The 21859-nt window shown below is 39.3% G+C and overlaps 1 protein-coding gene across 1 annotated transcript in view; it reads left to right on the forward strand.

Annotated features, from left to right (window-relative positions):
• Nucleotides 1-866: 866 nt before the first annotated feature.
• Nucleotides 867-21859, forward strand: part of tgfbi (transforming growth factor, beta-induced) — a 61183-nt gene continuing 40190 nt past the window's right edge. The window contains exons 1-2 of the mRNA XM_043703488.1: nt 867-1059; nt 1534-1632. Of these exons, the coding sequence (XP_043559423.1) occupies nt 941-1059; nt 1534-1632 (218 nt within the window). The 5' untranslated portion in view covers nt 867-940. The remainder of the gene's footprint in view (nt 1060-1533; nt 1633-21859) is intronic.

Here is a 21859-nt window from a genome sequence, read left to right on the forward strand (position 1 = left end):
CTGGTCAACAACAGTTTAAAGTTCAAAAGTACAATGACAATGAAGCTAGTAACATCTTGATCATAAGTTCCTAACCCATTCCATGGATCTGATAGGTCATCTCCCTATCACAGTTGAAGCTAGATATGGACAATATGGAGAACGTTTGGGTTGGGAAACACATTTCTGACAACTTAACCCCTGACAGAACGATGAGTCATCTCTTTTTCTCAATTAAAATTCAGACCATTTTGTATATAATTAGGGAAATTACAAAGATCCAAAAGCAGGAATTCTGGTTGATTATTCGCTGTGTGACCTCAGGCAATGATGCTAAATCTCATACCTCACCATCTCTCCAGCTCACACCAGCTAATTCAGCACAAACCAAATAATAAATCTGGGTTCACAGCTCTAACTGTTCAAAACATAAACCTGCTGAAACAACAGGGGACCCTGACATAAATCTTGATATTATTCTTAATCTTAGCTACAAGCTTTCTTTGTTCAATGTATTTACTGGCAGATCATGCTCGAAGTGCTGAGTGATCTACTCCTATTCCCGATGGCACTATAATTTTACTGCCCCATTTTTTCTCATAAACTTTTATGTTATACGTTCATTTCCACGTGTAATGCTATCGTCTTTAAAACTTCTGTTTCACATATTTTAATCTCAAAAGTTTAGAACTTAGGAAAACATTCTGCCTGAGCAAAGCAAACAGAAAGAAAGAAAGAGGTTTCTTTAAAGTTTAGATGAAAGAACTGTGAGCTGCTTCCCCCAGCCGGTGGGGTCCTGACCTGCCCACTGGTTACACCACTGAGATTTTGCATGTTTACTGCTCCTCTCCGCCCCTTGAGCTCACGGCTCTATAAAATGTAGCTCTGTTAAAATCAGCCTATTATCTCAGGAGACTGCTTGGATTGTGGAGGCGAAAGAAGTCTGAAGACTTTGGTCAGCATGAAGTATTCAGTTGTATTTAGTTTATCTTTAGTTTTAGTTTGCATTGCTCTGACAAGTGCTATATTACCTTACAAACAAGTATTACAGCACAGTAGAATCAGAGGCAAACAGCGAGGGTAAGCCAATTCTCAAAGAAAGTTTGATAAACTTTTTTTGAACTTACTGTATATCTTATCTTTATCTAATTTTAATACAAATGTGACCAACAGCGTTGCACTATATTAGTAAATGCAAATATTCTAAACTGCATGTAAGAGAGCTAATAAACTTGATTCAAAGAGAACTAATGAATCTGACTTGCTCATTCAAACTGTATTGTAAAGTCAGGAGTTTAAGCTTGTTCTTTGTTTAAAAATTTAAAACCTCAATGAAATTGCAGAACAGTAGTGGCAATGTTTCCTTGCTTTGTACATAGTTTTTAAAATAAGTAAAAACTGAATTTGATGTGACAGTCTTTAATTTAGTCTTGACTTGAAACAATGGCTCCATTGAATAGCTATACAGCAGATGGATTATGCAGTTACTGCTTCTTGGGCAACCTCTAGTTACTGTTCTTTGCTATAAAAAGAAAAATGTATGTTCTTCCACAGCCCCAATGTATGTGCTATGCAACAAGTAGCAGGATCCAACAAGAAATACTTTACCAACTGCAAGCAGTGGTACCATCGGAAAATCTGTGGCAAACCAACGTAAGTTTTACACAGGTTTAATTCAATCCTAAATACCTGCATAAAGTTAAAAATCTTTTGCACAATTTTATGTTTTTGGTTTATGATCACAAGTTGGTGGTTAAAGTGACCTGGTTAAAATTCAGGAATCATTGCTTTGATATTTTTGTCAAAAGTTTTTTTCTCTGTATGGATTTTTGAGTAATCTAATTTTTCATATCAGCAAAAAAAGATGAAAAGCTATACATTTTAAATACTTGGAAGAAATTGCATGTAAGAAGTATGCACATTGATAACTGAAAATAAAATCAACTATATTATGTTTTGTCTCATTTTCCCAGGTCTTATCTTTAAATTATGAATGGAAGGTCCTAATCAGACCTGTATCAGTATAGGTAAATTATAAAGGAAGTTTGATGATGGGCTTTGTGTTTTGCATAGTGAGGTATGATCTTCTAAGGTCACAATAAAGGTTTCATTCTCATCTGTCTGGACATTATCGTCACAGCTGCAATAAAAATGCAGAGTTGCAGAATGGAATTTTTGTACAGGAAATGAATATCCACTGTATATGCTTTGGATGTAATATCTTAGCACCTAAGAGTGTAGTGATTTTGGGACAAATACAGGAAGCTGTGGTAAATGACTTGCAGTGTGAAATTTTGACTAATTGCCCTTTGTCACTGGAACTCAAAAGTTTTTTGAGTTAAGTCTGGCTCCAGACAGCACAAGGCTCATGGTGCCACTCACATCAGCAGGCCACTGAAGAAGGAAAATGAGATCTGATTTCGTGGAACGTTTAAGGCTAAATTGAATCAATATGATACAGATGATGTAAAGGAAACCTTGTGGGTTTGTTCCACAATATTTGCATGATGAAAGGACAGATGTTTCTGGTCCTTCAGCATGTTTTACAACTTCACACTAATATGCAGACTTTTCAATCAGCTTATTTTGAATTCTGTACAGAAAATCTTTGCAATTTTTTTTTATACTCACGTAGTGACATTGTCATTAGAAACAAATGATCTAAAGAGAGAAAAATGTTTCCTGATGATGACACTCCAGCATACTGGTCAATTCACTATTAACTATGTAGGAGCAAATTACTGCAGATGCTGGAATCTGTACTAAAAACAAAAAAAAAGCTGGACATCCCAGTGGGTCAGGCAGCATCCATGGAGAGAAAGCAAGCTAACAATTCGAGTCTAGATGACTCTCTTCTTAAGGAGCTGAAGTGAATTTCAGCTTTGAAGAATTATCTAGACTCAACATTCACTTTCTTCCTTTCTGTGGATGCTGCCTGACCAGCTGTGATCTCCAGCTTTCTTCATTGTCATTACTAACCATAGTAGGAGAAGAGTGTGTGATGAGAAAACACACAAGATTTTATCCATTTGTCAAATAATCAAAATGTAATCTATTTTTGTGATTGTATAAGTAGCTCCTCATGCATTATTTCTAATGTTGATGTGCACATGTACAAATTACATGATCCAGGAACTCTTAAATCTACTTCAGTTTTTAGGTTTTAAAGAATCAAGAAAAGTGAGAGGATTTCATAGAACCCCTACAGTGTGGAAACAGGCCATTTGGCCTATTGAGTCCACACCAACCTCTGAAGAGCAACCCACCCACAACCCTGTAACCCTACATTTCCCATGGCTAATCCACTGAGCCTGCACATTCCTGGGCACTCTGGGCAATTTAACATAGCCATTCCACCTAACATGCGTAGCTTTGGACTGTGGAAGGAAACCGGAGCACCTGGAAGAAACCCAAGCAGACATAGGGAGAACATGCAAATTCCACACAGGCAGTTGCTTAAGGCTTAAATCGAACCCAGGTCCCTGGTGCTGTGAAGTAGCAGTGCCAACCACAGAGCCACGGTGCCACCCCTTGGATTCTGGATTTGTTAGATAATAGCTCTGTCCTAGAACCTGTTTATATTTCAGCTGTCATGAGCTATACTGTGACTGAGATTTGCATTAGTCTTATTGTTTCCTAGAGTGAAACCTTTTATAAAGCAGGGAAAACTTGTAATGTGAAAAATCAGTTGAATGACACAACAACGCCATCACATCATAGAAATACTAGCAAAGTCAGGCAAATTGATTCATTAAGTGGTTTGCTTCATTTATTACATGAAGAATGAGTTCAGAAATATCAAAAATGTCAACCATATAAATTTTAACCACCACAAGGAAACTATAGCCAGTACACCAATCTAACCAGGGCGTGCAATTAAAATGTAGCTCTGAGACATTCACAGTGCATTCTCTATATCACTAATTTACTTAACATTTGTAATTATTTAATTTTTTTAAAGTGATTGACATTGTGAATTTTTTTTCTAAAGAAAATAGCATAGGACACCCTTCCTTCCTTCAGATTTAAACTCAGCACTGACCACACAAAATTCGAAACTATTACTCTGGTTAGCAGTTAGGCACAAACCTTGAAGGACTTTCAACTGGTGACTACTTCTTTTTTACTAGGAAAAGGGATGATTTACAATTGAATATTTAAAAATAATTGCCTGCCAGCGATTTTTGTGGCACAATATTCAGTTAGGCTTTGAAATGGGTGATCGCGGCCTCTGTCCAAAACAAACAAGTGAGAATCATGTTATATTGGCTTGAATGATCCGAATGCCAATTGGGTGTAATGTGAAAGCGCAGTCATGCTACTAGAGCTCTATTTGTAATTGGACATTGATCAGTCATAGAATCCCTACAGTGTGGAAAGAAGCCATTTGGCCCATTGAGTTTGCACCAACCCTCTGAAGAGCATTCCATCCAGGCCCGGCACCACTTTATTCATGTAACCTCAGATTTAATGTGGCTAAAACCCAACTGACTGCACATTCCTGAACACCACAGGGCAATTTCAGCATGGCTAATCCACGTAACTCCCACATTTTCCACTGTGGGATGAAACCAGAATAGCCGGTGGAACACCATGCAGACATGGGGAAAACATGTACACTCTACACAGACAGTCACCCAATGTGGAATCAAATCTAGGTTCCTGATGCTGTGAGACAGCAGTGCTAACCACTGTGGCACATGACAGCCAGTCAATCTAGAGTTACTTAATCAAAGCTTCTCAGAAAATAGTTCAGATCACTTTTAGAATTTGTTTTTGCTTTTGGTGGATGGTGGGAGAATGCAGACGAAGGACAGTTATTGCTCCATATGTTCTCTTGCTCTGTTGGACTTTCTTATTTTTTTGTTAAATAATTGAAACCATTTTTAGTACATTGGTAACTGGTTTAAAATTGAACTGTAGCCCATGACTAATATTGCGACTATCGCTGTTTGTAATGGGGATATTTCATGGGTACTTGGAACACCACTTATTTCAGATGGCAGACATTTTACTGTGCAAATTCTGGACTTATGATATTATTGGAACTCTGGTTGTAATTTCAGGGACAAATGCATGCCATACACTGATTATCCAACTGACCAGCCTTTTAGCAGCCTAATTAGTGGCCTTTTCATGAATGCTCTTCCTGGCTCCACAAAGATACTGGAGCTCACTGTTAGATTGGGCTCACTGCTTCCAATGTTCTTTCTCACCAAATTCCCTGCCCAGCACTTTTACCTTTTTCTTACACTTCGTATACCCTCAGGACCTGTCTGCTGGCAAGTACAGTGTTTATAGCATACAACATTATTCTGGATCCCAGAAGACAGTGAATTTCTCCATAAGGTGCAGTCATCCTGCCGCAAGAAAATGAGATCTGAAGTGCAAAAATCCTTGAGTGCATATTGGTGGAATGACAATTAAAATCTTTTGATGCTCTTTCTTAACATTTGATAGTCTTTTCAACTCTTTCTGCTTTATAAGTATCTTTTGCTGATGTGCTGTTACTTTTCTTAGCTTTCAAAATTCCTCTTTTTTTTTTAACTAATAATTCAGACTGGCTAATTTTCTGAGCAAATGACCGCAAACATCTATGCAGTAAATCAGCAAAGTGCCATTCTTTGTGAGAAATGCTAAATTTAATAGATGATTGAAACATGGAAGTCAATATTGCTAAGACCGATCTAGTCCTCACATGCCCACTAAATAAAACACTTCGCAGATGGACGGATGAATCTTAAATTAGCATGAGTCACTTCCTTTTATGTGAACTGACTCATTTCATGCACTCTGCATAATCTGTCTGGTCCTGAAAATTATGAAAAGCTGTTTGCTACTATCATCTAATGTGAAGGATAGTTTAATAAAAATGGAGTTAACTTTTAAGTATAATGATAGTGTCTGAAATGGTTAACCAAGAACTTCAGATTAGAAACGACGGGGGGACTGTGTGGAAGTGGTCTGAAGCAACCACTTTATTGTAATTGGTGATAAACTTCCAAATAGGCAAATATCACAGTTAAGCATGTCTGACTATTGCCAATTGTTGCTGTGACATTTGGGAAATGAAAATGTTCCAACAATCCAGTGGAATCAGCAATCACAGTTAATAATATTTGTATAATGCAACCTAAAGTATATAAACCAAACTGATGTATTTAGTCTTTCCATTTGAAGGACGGGGAGCTCCCCTAAAGTATTTAACCCTAAACCTAATCATTAAGTCATTGCAACCCTTGGAAATTTACTGTGTGCAAATTGGCAGCTGTGTTTCCTACACTATAATAGGTTTACAACAGTTGTTCATTGACATTCTGAGGTCATGAAAATTAAAATATAAATACAAGTCTTTCTTTCAGTGTTTATTGTTGAAAGCAAAGACTGAAAGGTTTCAATTATTGTATTTATATGTCCTGTAAAACCAGTCATCAGCACTTAGACTGGGATATGGCTGCAGACTTGTTTGCAGATGAGTTCCATGAGTTAATGTAAGTGGTAGTTGTTGGACATTTGTGGCTTCATCATTACAGTTATAAGTTTAATTCACATTTAATTACATGATAAATACTACAAGCATTTTTCCTTTTTAATCTCTGTTATACAAATTAATGTTTGCTAAGGTCATGTTTAGATGATGCTTTTAAAGTATGACTTAACTCCAAAAATAGTTATTTCTGGTCCATGTGTGGCAGAACGCATCCTGAAAAGTGACATGGCAGTGGTGCATGTAGTAATCTCAGCAAAATGGACACACTTTTCTCCTTTTTCACAGCTAACATTTCCACCTATTATACAAATCTGTCACTCCTTCGCCAGCATTATCACTGCCTTTGTGTTTTGCTCTGGGCCAATCACTATTTGTTCCAACTGTCCCTCTATCACTTGTAAAAAAAACCATAGTTTTACATTTCCTTCCTCTTCTGATGAAGAGTCAGACCAGACTCAAAATGTTCACTGTATTTCTCCCTTCACAAGTGCTGCCAGACTTGCTGAGTTTGTCCAGCATTTTCTGTATCTATTTCAGATTTCCGGCATCTGCCCAATTTTGTCACCCTAGTATTCAGTTCTACTGCAGTTAATAATGTTGAATATCAAAACAAATTGGAAGTGTGGTGCTGGAAAACCACAGCAGGTCAGGCAGCATCCGAAGAGCAGGAAAATCGATGTTTCGGACATAAGTCCTTCAGGAATGATTGCCCAGTGGTTGTTCAGCTGGTGAATTGGTTCTTGAGACAACCATTAACTTCTGCCCATGGTGTTTCAGAGTTGGTGATTGAATTTTGATATCCTGCCTGATATAAAGCAGCACAGTTATAGATATGGCAGAAAAGTGTAATTGAAGACCCAAGTTAAAAATCTCTCAACACCAGGTTATAGTCCAACAGGTTTATTTGGAAGTGTAAGCTTTCAGAGCGTCGCTCCTTCATCAGGTAGTTGTGGAGGTTAAGATCATGCTCACAGAATTTATAGCCAAAGGAGTCCAGTGTCATGGAAATGAGATACAGTGAACAATCTTAGATTAAAACTTTCATTTTTTATAATAGGATGTGGTGGTTTCTCTTCTTTGATATGTAAATGCAAGGTTACTCTTCTGTTCTAACCTTGTCAAACCACTACAACAGAATGTATAAAATCTTAGAATGAAATGGTGTAATTATTTGACATCAGCTGTTTATAATTACACTCTATTTCCAAGAGCTTGACAGTTTTTTAGAGATTAATAGCTTGCTATTGTTTAGTCTTCCTAACCTTCCACAACAGTTTTGCTAAGCATCACTTTGCTAATGAAGACTAAGATTTTATGATTGAGCAAAAGGAATTCAAATTAAGTTTAACTGATAATTCAGGTTGGTAAGCCTTAGTAAGTTCTATGGTCGCTATCTAACACCTTTGAAAGTTTCACGTACTTCATGGTATAGTCACATAGTACTTGTAGTTGCACAGACATCTTCACCACAAGCACAGGTAGTTCTTCTGTAACAGTGGTCGTGTTCTTGTGCAACCCCATATTATAGAAAAATAGTGTTTTTGAAACAGCGCCTATAGTGTTGACAATGTAATTGCGTTATAGACAACACACGTTCTAAAAGTGCACTTTAGAAACAGTGTCCCCAATTTGTCAATTGTGTTATAGTGAATTTCTGTTAATGAAACACACGTTTTGGTAGAATGACTAGTTCTATATTATACAGTATATGGAATAGCACAGCAAACAATTTGGCCCATCATTTCTATACCAGGGTAAAAAATGTTGTCATTACATAGTGTTTAACATCACTAATATTTGAAACAACTCTATAGTCAAGGAAGTTTTGTGTAAATTACCACAAACTACGTTTAATTCAGTCACTTATTAAGAATGATGTAGAGGAGCCAGTGTTGGACAGGGGTGGACAATGTTAAAAATCACACAACACCAGGTTATAGTCCTACAGGTTTATTTGGAAGCACTAGCTTTCAGAGCACTGCTCCTTCAACATGAAGGAGCAGCACTCCAAAAGCTAGTACTTCCAAATAAACCTGTTGGACTAATAACTTGGTGTAGTGTGATTTAAAACTTATTCAGAAATCTCACAGACAATCAAACACTGAAACAATTGATTCATTTTATTGCATGTAGCAACCAGAAAATGACCCCTCAAGTCCGCAAATTAAGCCGCACAACTCAACCGAGCTATTATCCGATTAATAATGGAATTTAGCTACAATTCCAACTAAAAGCATCTGTCTCTGTTCAGGATTTGATCCTTATGCAGGGCGGTCCTTTGAAGTGCTACTACTGATGAATCCTGAAGTTGAATTCTTGTAGGATTTCTGTTATGTGAAGTTTTTGAAGTGACATTATTAATGATCCTTTAGATCCTTCATCCATAATACTGGTTACACTTCTGGCTGCAGTTTGCCGCCTTTATCAGGAGTAGCTCATCTGTTCCTTGTCACATTAAATGTTAACTGTCTGTTCAAAAGACCGACTGTCCTACCATTAACCTCAGAACATTCCATATGCTGGCAAATTTAATTGATAATTGTTATTAGGCAGTAAATTATCTCTTCGTCTCCTAGGAAGCAGCTTGTTTAGGTTGCTTTGACTCCTTCCCAGGGATGGTTAATTAGCATGTTGCTTTTAATTCCTTTTATAACTGTTTCTCCTTGTCCCTTTCAAGTCAGGAAGCGATTTATTCCAGAAAAAGTTATTGCTGATTCTTTCAATCTCTGAAAAGTTATTAATGTTCTGAAATTTGCAGTATCACAATGTCCTTTTGAAATGTTGGGCTAAATCTTGGTTAGGTGTGAGTTGCCTCAAAATGTTTGGAGTGTTTCTCACTGTGAAGCCTCGTGAGATTTCTTGCTATATCTTACCAAACAAATTAACTACCTGGCCCACCCCATGGCATTCATCACATCAGTTCTATTTCCATCTTGCCATACACATTCCCGGAACAAATCACAACTCAGCAGATATCCACCAAAAGATCTGCATTCCTTGTGTCTCACCATCTTTAAAAAACACCCAGACGAGCACTGTCATTCCAAAGCTACCCTGTTTGTGGAAATTTTTGGGGCAGCACGGTGGCTCAGTGGTTAGCACTGCTGCCTCACACCGCCAGGGACCCGGGTTTAATTACTGCCTCGGGCAACTGTCTGTGTGGAGCTTGCACATTCTCCCCGTGTCTGTGTGAGTTTCCTCTGGGTGCTCTGGTTTCCTCCCACAGTCCAAAGATGTGCAGGTTAGGTGAATTGGCCACACTAAATTGCCTGTAATGTTAGGTGGATTAGTCAAGGGTAATGGGTCTGCATGGATTGCTCTTTGGAGGGTCGGTGTTGACTTGTTGGGCCGAAGGGCCTGTTTCCACACTGTAGGTAATCTAATTTTCTAATAAGTGGGAGATAGCACCATAATTCTCCAATAGGCGCCTGGAAGTTCTGGTCAAGGAGGTGTTGCAAAGGACAGGAGGCCTCTTCCCAGAGGACAAACAGAGAAGACCACCAGAACCTGGCAGCCTAGTCTGAGATCACCACCCTGGTCAGTGCTATACCCACAGTGCAAGTTCAAAGACTGCTGCAGTTGTGCAAGGGGTAAGTGTCACACGCTCCTCACTGGTTTCTTCCACTCACTGGATCTTTGCTACTGAACATACTTGCTGAGGACTCTCACTATTGCCTGCAACATCTTTGCTCATTCAATCTCTCCAACCAATACCTCCCATACCACTAACCATGCATGACCTCTGCACTGCCAACTCACTCCTTTGGAATACTTCACCAACTTTTGCCCACCTTGTGAGCAGAGACCAGGTACCTGCTTAGCGACAGACGGAGGATTAGCAACACCATAGTGTTTAACTTGGTCCACATGCAGTGAGATGGAGAGAAGTGGCAGACAGGTATGTGGAATGAATGGCCCTCATTGCCCAGAAGTGTGGCAGTGCAGTGTGGAATGTAACCATCTCGCTGCCTCCATGGACAGGTTGGTGGCTGCCATGGACATCCAAGTCTGGCACCCTGAGGGTCTACTGGAAAGGACCACATACCCACACTCTAGTGCTCTATCCATTGGCCCTCTGTACAAAGGCACAGTAACAGAAACATGGGAATGGTAGATGAGCACTACAAGTGCTCATCCCTCACAAGGAGAAAGAGAAATTCCACTCTGCATGCTCCACTGATCCTTCACTCGGCAAGAAGACCCTCTGCATGTCTGTGCCACCCCTGGGGTTGTTTGTCCAAATCTCCAGGATCAACAGGGTCCACTGCTGAGCAGTGACCCTCCGCACCAACTATGGAACCAGAGAAGACATCAAAGTGTAATGGGAAGGATAGGAAAGGAAACTTATTGAAAGCACTTTTGTGGCACAGGTGACAATGCAGTACATGCCAGTTGGCACTTTTCTATAACTGACACTGTGTTGGCTTTATATCTGGTTGTTTGCCCCCTTTTCCCACTCCGCCCCGCCCCACACCAAAGCCATAGCCACAACTGTGCCAGTGTAATGCTTAACTTCATTGCCATTAAGGATGTATAATTGATCAATATTTGTGTTGAGAAACTGCTGCAGCTTATGGAAGCAAGAGAAACAAGACTTAAACAGGGCAATAAATCCTGCTGACAGCATTGCTCCTCATCCTACAGCATCCCTATTCTTCCTCTGGCCTGCGTCCAAAAATGTCAGTCAGAATGAGCCTGTTTGTGATGTCTAGGGCAGGGAGATACATGGAGCTGATACTTAAACATGACCAGGGATAGGCACAGTGATAGGCCTGTGTAAGGATCTGTGAGTATTGTTTTCTTTTAATGTTTTCTCACATAATTGGGTCTTGCAGTCTCCAACCTCAAAGAGTGAGTCACTTATCTTGCTCACTGTAGTTTGGTCATTTTATTTCTCATTGTGCACTTTCCAGCATGATGGACAGTGACAATGAGTGTTCTTTTGCCAGTGGATTCCAGTCTCTGCCTCTAAATGTTGGTGATACCTCAAACATCTGAATCCTTTTCTTGGTAGCTCCTTCCATTGCAGTCCGCAGGTCCACATCCAGCTTCTGCGTTAGCCCACCATTCACCCCCAGCCCACTGTATGAGTTGACCGTGCCAGGTACAAATGTGCACTGTCCCATACTTGAAGTCAGGGTTCTCCCGGCTGTGGATGAGCCACCGTCATCTGTGACTATCTTCCCATTGAGGGTTTATTGTATCACCCCTGGCAAACACTGTTGTTCCTTCACAATAGTTATCCCCCTCATCACCCTGCCATGCTGGCAATTCTGAAGCACAAATTCTTAGAGTCTTCATCCCATGGCAACAGACTCCTCTTGTACATCCCAAATCTTTCTCTGGTTAGTTCCATGGACTGATTGAGTTCCACTCCTTTCAATGATGTAACCAAATAGCCACAGATGAGAAGTACCCAGCCCCCGAAGTGGTGGATACTTATCTCAGACTGCTATCCCACCCCTCCCTACTCTCTTGAACAGCCCACTATGGAGCCACAGGACAGCCTGTGTCCCACTCCCCAAACTGTAAAAACACAGACCCTTTCAATGATAGCGTGACTATGGTCAATCACTTGGACTGATGTGGGAGGCTGTCCTTGACTTCCAGTGTTTGGACCCTCTGATTGAGAGGTACCTCCATGGACATCACTGTGGACCACTCTGCTAAAAGTTTCAAAATGTTATTGATTGCTGCACATGCATATGCTGCCGTTACATGGATCAAGCGTGAGATTGGTGTAGCACAATGCAACTTGTATGACCCCTGGCTTGAGGACTGCTGAACAGCAAGGCAAGCTGCCTGATTATGTGACTGCACTAAAGGGCACAAGGAAAAGTACATATGCTGTGAGCATGCAGGTAGGCTCTGATGTAAGCAAGTACTAACAGAACAACTGAGTAACACCAAAATACAGCCATTTCCAACCTGAGAGCTCAGTGCCCACCCATGAGTACAAGTATCCTAATAGCAGCCTTCCAATGCTAGTTGCTAGTGTACCCTGTAATGTGAGTCTGTATCTATGGTCACCTACAAAGGTATTAGGCAGGTGCCATTCTGTTCCTGTGAGGATGCTTTTCTGGTCATAAGCAATATAGAGATCCTTTGAAGCAAGCTATGAGTTGAAGTCACCAGGTACCTGCTCTCAATTCCATGCTGAGATTTATTGAAGTCTAATTCATTTGGCATATGTGGCAGGGTAGGAAGCTCAATAGTCATGAAGTAACTTGGACTTAACATTTGAGGTTGGGGACTGCAAGACCCAATTATGTGAGAAAACATTAAAAGAAAACAATACTCACTTGAAGTAGCAAGCAGTTTAACAAGCAATAATGTCTTATATTTGGCAACTTGCTAGAGTGCAAAACTTATCTCACCAAAGCATAAAAGATGGCGCAAGATACTGTCAGTATCAAGTTATGGCTTGCAAGGCCTCTTGTCTGATTCTGCCACAAATCTTGTCATAACCATCAGATTTCTAAAATTCTACTTTTAGTCCATTTTATGAAGTTATTGTCTAATATCTAGTAGGGGGAGGCTATGATGTAGTGGCAATATTAATGGTCCGGTCATCCAAAACCCCAACTTAATATTCTGGGGTTATGAGATTGAATCTCAAAATTGACAGAAGGTGAAATTTGAACTCAATAAAAAATGTAACTTTTTAAAAAGCTGGCCTAATGACAATTGTGTAACAACTGTAAATTTTCATCTAGTTTACTAATATCCTTCAGGGAAGGAAGAAATCTGCCATCTGTACCTGGTATGGCCTACATATGACTCCAGACCCACTGCAAAATGGCTGACTCTTAATGGATAACTCTGGGCAGCCAGAGATGGACAGTAAATACTGACCTGATCAGTGATTCCCACATCCCATGGACTAATAATTTCAAAAATGCAGGAAGGCAAGTCCAACACACAGAATGGTAATGACCAGATTTAATGTTGATTTGAAGGTTAAATATCAATTGGATATGTGGGAATCTCATTTGTTCTACCTTGAAATCTTTGACATTTAGCTACTTTATTGTCTTTTTCAAAGGTTGATGTATGCATCCAACATCATGACATTTCCAATTGGGATAACTGTCATGTCCGACAGTTTCTAAAACAGATTCATTACTATGTCTTGGTAGCCACCCAATTAATACCTTGAGGTTATGTCATTGACATGTCATATAATTTTAAGGATAACCAACTTCTCAAGATAAATGAGAAAAATCTCTTTTTGGTTTCTCCCCAAAATATATCACAAGCATCATTTAGTAAAATTAATATTAATAGCACATCTGCAGCACACAGACTATTGCACCAAGACAAAGTGCACAACTGAAAACAATGGAGATGTTGACTAGAAATGGAGATTCTGTACATCCCACAGGAATGAACTCCTGTTAGAGAAAACCAAAGTGGCCAAGAGGACAAGATGTCATAAATCATGCAGAGGAAAACTGCTCTGTATGGAGAAACCAATGATAATAACCACAGCTATATGTACATTGAGTCAGAACATTTCTCATTTAACAAATATCTTTACTCCCTGGTGGCTGTGGTTGTTTAAGTTCACGATGTTTGGAATACTGAACTCCTGTGAGCTTTGCTGGAGCATAAGTTCTCATATTTCCCCCTGTCGTAGTGTTTGATATAGCAAAGCTGCCAGGTGTGAATGTGACAAGCTTTGTCTCTATAGCTTATAGAAACATTAATTCGTTGTTGGTATAAAAACCTATCTTATGGATTAATGTTTTCTTCAGCAATTTTACATCAAAAATAGTGCATTCCAAAATTAAATACCTGATACGAGTGTTTGAAATGTGGGTGAAAACAGAGAGAAGGTGGAAAATCAATGTTGCTTCCATACATTTTGCAGTTGGATGACCTAATTTACACATGTGTAAGCTACTATTAAATTGAGCAGATGCGTATTTTAGGTGATGATGGCACAAAGTAGAGCAGGAATCCGTTCAATATTTAAGTGAGCCTTCTGCATTGATGCCCAGACCTACTTGCAAAACCAGTTAAAGGTAGGTGGAGCTTGTATTTCTAACAAATGGGAAAAATGCAAAAAGGGCTGCCTGAAAGGTATCATCTGTTTTGCTTATCAATTGTATCAAATTTCATAACACTATTCGGGAAAGAGCTGAATGAAGAAGAAATTATGTGCAAAGCATCACTGATAGCATTATATGTGGATTTTTTTATTTGGCTCAGGATTCTAAGGTACAGCTGCAGATTATCATAAATTCATGGATTTACCATAGAAGACTCTGGACCAGGAGGCTGGGTACCACCTGCTCCAGAATGTGTAATAACCTTTCTCTGAATAGGTTGATTAGAAAAATAGAGGACTGCAGATGCTGGAGATCAGTGCCTAGAGTGTGGTGCTGGAAAAGCACAGCAGGTCAGGCAGCATCTGAAGAGCAGGAGAATTGACATTTCAGGCATAAGCCCTTCATCAGGAATCCCGTTGATTCTCCTGCCTATCAGATGCTGCCTGACCTGCTGTGCTTTTCCAGCACCACACTCTCAACACTGATTAGAAAAATAGGTTAAATTAAAATTTAAAAAATAAACTAACATTGAAGCCTGTCTTAAACATAGTTAATTAGAAATGTTAGAGCTGGTACATTGTAAATGATTGATAACTTGGCTATAAGCTGTAGTGTTATTAGGGAGAGAATGTGATCACTATTGACTAGATTCTCCCTTTTTATTTCTTTCACTGGTTTATTTGACATTGAGATTCAGAAGTCCTTCCTGTGTTGAGCCATTTCTATACTACGTGGAAAAAGAGTCCTGCTTACCTTGTGCATCTTTCATTACTCATTTCACCAGTTTTTATTTGGCTATTAAAATCTTGAATGAATGATATTCCATGTCATTTGCGCATTTCTATATCCTTGTCTGGGATGCAGGCATCCCTGGCAAGACCAGCATTTGTTCAATTAATTCCCTTGAATTGAGCAGTTTGCCATTTAATTTCACAAATTAGCATTCATATTTCTGACTTTGCCTCATTTCCACTGTTTCATAGCCTAGAGTGTGTCCCTAGTTGTGTGGATAATCCCTTCCTATCATTTCCATTCATCTGGATTCTATGATTTTCTTTTGCTACTGTCATTATGTTATCTCTAATTAGTGTAGCTACCCCACCCTATCTTCTATCTACTTTATCCTTTCAAATTAGGTATCTGATTATCTTTTATGTTAGTTATGTCCTTGTCTATAAACGGTTTTGTTTCAATTATTACAGCCTCATCTGTTTCCTTGCTACAGATTATTGTCTCCTGTTTGTCTCTAGTTTTCCTCTTTTATTTAATCTTGTCTGTGCTTTCAAAAGATAAAGTCTAATTGCTGTAAATTGCTATGAACTAGAACATCCTGAGTTCAGCAGAGCCTGGACGATTTCATTCTCACTTTTTTTTCTCTCTCTCTCTGGTAGATTCCATGTCATGTCAGTTGTAATTTTATTTTACCAACTATAATGTTTAACCAATCAGATGAAACCGTGTGACACAGGAATCATTCAAGTTCAGTGGGTATCCTTGACACTGCCTGAAGAAAGTGGCAAGACAGCTGTGCTGCCTCTTCACAAGAAGACCCCACTAAATCTTCTGCCCATCAGATACTTAACAGGATAGCAGATGGCTTTCTGGCCAAGTGAGGTCCCCAGGATACAACTTCCTCCCTGCTGACCACTGCCGTAAATAATGGCCAGTGGCTCCAGCATTCAATAATGCCGCTGACGAGGCTCTGGTGATCGCTGGTGCAACAAACCCTGAGAGCCACAGGATTAAGGAATGACCGGGGGACATTGCTGTTGAAAGGGTCTTGTAAGGTTGGGTTTCAGAGACAGGGGTAAAGGATTGACTTTGTACCTCATGTACATGCCCTTAACCCTGCACAAAGACAACACGTGGGCTCAGTGGTTAACACTGCTCCTCACAGCGCCAGGGACCCGGGTTCAATTCCAGGCTCAGATGACTGTGGAGTTTGCACATTCTTCCCATATCTGTGTGGGTTTCCTCTGGATGCTCTGGTTTCCTCCGACAGTCCAAAGATGTGAAGTTTAGGTGAACTGGCCATGCTAAGTTGCCCACAGTGTTCAGGGATATGCAGGTTAGGTGCATTGGTCAGGGGTAAACATAGGATAATATGGTAGGGGAATGGGTTTGGGTGGGTTATTCTTTGGAGAGATGGAGTGGACTTGTTGGGCGGAAGGGCCTGTTTCCACACTGTAGGGATTCTATGATTCAAATTAGTGCAGATTGAGGGACCTTGTCTCCAGCTTGATGCAGAATGTCTGTCCTCTTAGAAGCTGGGAAATTTTCAGCCAAGGTGGAAACAAGACTTTAAGTAAAGGTGAATTAACCTCGCTATCAGTAAAGGTGGGAGGGTGTTTGATATCAATCTGTGTAGTAATTCACTTAATTTTTAACACTGCTTTCTCCACATTCCCCCCCCCCCCCCCCCCGCTGTCCATTCCTCACCTTTTACAGCATTGACAAAATCTGTTCATGAATTTGTGACTTTTTTTGAACTGGGACATTTTCACAGGTTTAAGTGTGCTAGATATGCAGATACATGCATATAACAATGTGCGAGGTGTAGAGAATATTGATACATTTACCTAGAGCAATATTTAAGCCAAAAGTACAAATACTGGTTACACTTCTTCTCCCACACAGAATGAGCTTGAGGCATTTTTCTTTTGGTGAAATAGTGGTGTACCCAAAGGATACCTCACTCCCACCTCCAACAGAATTAAATGAGTGGAAAAGCCCTTAGTGGAAAATGTGTCACCACTGTGCTAGGAATGGTCCTTCTCTTTAGCATTATTGATTTTAAGACCAGCCTCTTGCAGGAGCTACATATGGGCGAGGTTGGAGGGGAGTGCTAGTGACTTCTGTCTATGGGGTCTCGATCCTAGGTGAAGGTCCAGTGGTGGCCTTGCTGATATCTGTTTGGTGTGTGATTCAGGAGGCCTTCCCTGGAACAGGCAGCACAGGTCTTGAGCTAGCTCTCCATCTGCTCAAGAGACCCCTGCAGACTCAAACAATTCTGCCCACTGTCTGCAATTCTGGGAACCCCAATATTGAAAGGGTGTTAACTAGTTCCTCAGAATCAATATGTCACCCAGAAGAAAACCTACAGTAAAACTTGCAGATGACGCATATTGATCAGAGTTGTTTTGTATACTCCTGTGCAACTAGTATATTCATTTCCAAGTATTACGGTTTTTAAAACTGTATTTTTCCCTTTGGGCAATGTGGTACTGTACAAAGGAGCTATGATTATGACAGACAGCTAAGAATTTAGGACTACTTTCATTACAGCAGAGATATAATTTAATAAAGCTGTCCAAAATTATGAAGGTCTTTGATAAATGAAATTGGCAAGTAATATTAGAATAGTTAGGATCAGTGCTGAGGAATCAATTGAGAGCGGGTTGGGATGTTAATTTTATAGAGAATAGCTAGAGCTTATAACTAAGGTGGAAAACGTTGCTTTTTTTAAAAGGAGAGGGTAAAAACTTGAAGCAGTGGAAGGCACAGGATGAAGGAAGGGAAGGAATAGGGCTGTAGCATTAATGGAATACAGAGTCAAAGAGACATGATGGCTGACAAGTTTACTTCTATGCTGGAAAGTTCTATAATTCTGTGGTGCAAATAATTTCGAATCCAGAATGACATTTTTGGGAATTGAAATCATAGTCCAATATACGTGAATGAACTTGTCAAATCAAAATACACTGCAGAATCCACGTCAAATCTTGGAGATCAGGAAACTGCTGTTAAATTAATCAAAATAAATAGATAAATCAAAGTTCTGCTTTTGCTGAAACATGTGTAGTCTGTCAGGAATGAAGTATTATTTTAACACCACTTTGTTTATACAGATTCTCTTAATGTGAATGGCTATGATACAGGATAAGAAAGTTTTGAAAGGTATAAATAAATTGACTAATAATGCTCCTGAGTAGAATTAGTCACAAAACGAAGCGAATATATCCCAATAAGCTCAATCTTTATTAGATGAGCTCTAAGAATGAAAATGTCCTTCCTTGGGAAGAATTCGTTGGAACACATTCCCAGCAAAAACGGAAAGGTTACAACAGCTTGTGGAAACATTGGACATTCATCAGACTGAAAGGAATGACTCAGGGTATAAATTTCTACAGATGACAAAACTTTGGTCAAGAAAAAGGCATATAAAAAAGCTATGTCCCTTTTCCTTGCACATTTTTTGATTGAAATTTCCCATTTTCCGCTTAATAATCATTGGACACTCCTTATTTGTGAACTTTACACAATTGGCAACTGGTGCCTAAGATTTTAGGAAATTCCCAGCATATATGCCTCCCTTATCACCATTTCCTTGGGCTGCCAAGTAAAAGTTGTAGCAAGCCCTGAGATGTGACAGTAAAGGCCTTCAGCTGCTCCAGTGGGTGAACAAGGTTTTTCAGTTGCCTTGATCATCTCAAATCTGTGTCTGGTTTTTAAATTACAAAGGCCTCAGCCTCAGCCAAAACCTACAATTTCAGTCTTGCTATCATCTTTGGTTCATCTCCATTTATAAATCATAATTTGCAAAAAATAATGCATTGGTTTTGTTCTGGGGTTACTGTTGACCAGAAACTGAACCGGACTCACGACAGTGGCTATATGTGCAGATCGGACAGTAGGACTACTGCAGAGAGTAACTCAACTCAGGGTTTTTCCACCCTCTATAAGGCACACGCCTGGAGTGTGAATGAATATTCCCCGTTTCCCTAGGTAAGTGCAGCTCCAACAACCTTCAAGAAGCCTAGCATCATCAGGGCAAAGCAGCTTACTTCATTGGCACTGCATGCACTCCTTCCACCACCAACAGTCATTTGTAGCAGTGTGTACCATCTACAAGATGAACTGCAGAAATTCACCAAGGCTCCTTAAGCAGCACCTTCCAAACCCATGGCCACTTATATCTTGCCATCTGGAAGGACAATGGAGCAGATGCATTAGACCAGCACTATCTGCAACATCCCTTCCAAGTTATTCCCCAGCCTGACTTGAACATAGATTGCTGTTCCTTCAGTGTTGCTGGATTAAAATCACAGAACTCCCTTCTAACAGCATAGTGCATTTACTTCCAGCTTGTGATGAAGCTCACTGCCTCCTTCATGAGGGTAACTAAGGAGAGACAATAAATGCTGACCCAGCCCGCAACACCCAAGTCTTATGAATAAATAAAGTTGAATTTTGAACTAGTCTGAATGCAGTTCACGTATTTCCAGCTCTGGGCAAGAATACTAAATCCTCGCCTAAGAAAAATCAAAGCTTTCAAGTATAAACTTTAAGCTACTAACATTGCAAAAACTAATTTATTTGAGAAATTTTACTATGGTATTGTGAAATATTTAATTGCACTTTTTATTCTGTATAAACTCTTAGTTTGAACATTAGAAATTCCAATTACTAGAGAAAACGGAAATGAATAAGAGCATTTTATAAAATATATGGAGTTATTTGTTAGAATACAGAGGCCAAATCATGCAATTTTAAGGTGACATATTTGTACTATAAAATAACTACTACTGGGAGCATAACGTGAAACATTGAAAGGTCATGTTACAAAAGAAATAGGTATTGTAGTTACTTGTAATAAAACTTCAGTGAAATGCATGCACTTTGATCAAACTTGTAATCGTTGTGACTTTGTCACTTTGCTCTGATATCTTAATTCCATCATTTTATTTTGCCAACTGCGCACACCCTCGATGTATAGCTGATAGTTTGAAATGTTAACGAGCATTAACATAATTTTGTGATAAATAATTCTGGCAAACGTTTTTTACTTATGCCTTTCGATCTGTTCTGTTTTCTACTTGTTTGAAAAGTTAATGAAGAATTTATGTAAACTAACTAAACCTGGTTTCATGTCTGACGGAGAATTCAAAATTGCTTTTGTCTTCTAAATGTGCTAGAAGTAGTAAATTGAGTTTTCAACTCTTTTCCCCAAATGTGTAACTTAAACAGTTAAAAATGCTGTAATTTTCATACAAAATAATTGTGCGAGCGTTCAGTATTGTCAGTGAGATGCAAAGAGCTCGTACAATCAGCATCAAGTATTGTTACTGTGAAATTCCAGACAAAAGTATTAACAATACAAGATATTCACAATTTAAAATGCCACTTATGAAAAGTAATATACTGTCAGGGTAATGCACTGCTAATGTAAACTGCTAGTGTAAACTATTGCCAGTATAAATTATTGGCAGTATAAAACATGATAAGACTGCATTGCATGTAGACAATATGTTCATTTTTCACCAGTGCTGTCACATAACTGTAAATGTGTTGCAGCAGTTTGGGGTTTTCAGGGGTTCTTGCAGAGAAGGAGGAATGTTTGAGCTGGGGACCTCTGTAGTGCAGTGCTGTCAGAGCAGCCTGAAATTGGCATTAACCTGCCTTTTACTTTACCGAGCTCCTGTGAAGTGTGAGATTTGGTGCTAAAGTTGAGAATGTCACAGCTGTGACTTTTAGCACAGAAGGATGTTATTCAACCCATCGTATCTGTTCCAGGTCTTTCTGTAAGAGCAAACAGCACTTTAGTTTCTTCCAGTGCTTATTGTGTTACGTTTTGAAAGCCACAATTGCCTCTACTATGATGTTAGGTGGTGCAGTTCATATCCTAACCATTCCTTGCGTGTTTTCCATTATCACTTTTAGTTCTTTTTTTTTCACTTTAAATAAGTGTTCTCTATCAATATGAACAGTGTTTCTCAACCTCCCCAGTCCAGTCCCTTCATGAGTTTGAACACATCTGTCAAATCTCCTCTTGATTTTCTCCTTTTTCCAACGAGAAGACTTCCAACTTTTCCAATCTATTTAACTGACATCCCTCAGCCTTGAACTGTCTTGTAAATCTTTTCTGCACCCTCCCTAAAGCCTTCACCTCCTCCAAGTGCAGTGCCCAGCTTGATTCTGCCTCAGCAGAGATATTGTGTCCAATGTTCACCATTACTTCCTTGCTTTTATATCTATGGTGCTAGTTATAAAGTTCAGAATAATGTGTGCCTTTTTAATTACACTCTCAACCTATTATGTTGTAATGCACCAGATCAAATACCCTCAAAATATATCAAGGAGATATAATTACCTTTAAATTAGATAGAAGTTAGGATCTAGGCGAAGATGTTGCATTGCAGACGTGATTCGATTGGTGAAACTACTTGGCTTTATCAAAACCCACTTTATTCTTAAACCACAGTTAAAACACAAACAAAAGAAAAGAATTGGCACAACTTTAATTCTATCAAAATAATACATGATTTACCTACTACTCATGAACTGTTTCAATATAGCAGCATCTTAAAAGCACAACCCAGAAAAAATAGTTAAAAAT

Source organism: Chiloscyllium plagiosum, chromosome 14 (genome assembly GCF_004010195.1).
Source record: "Chiloscyllium plagiosum isolate BGI_BamShark_2017 chromosome 14, ASM401019v2, whole genome shotgun sequence".
In the NCBI taxonomy this organism is placed as follows: domain Eukaryota; kingdom Metazoa; phylum Chordata; class Chondrichthyes; order Orectolobiformes; family Hemiscylliidae; genus Chiloscyllium; species Chiloscyllium plagiosum.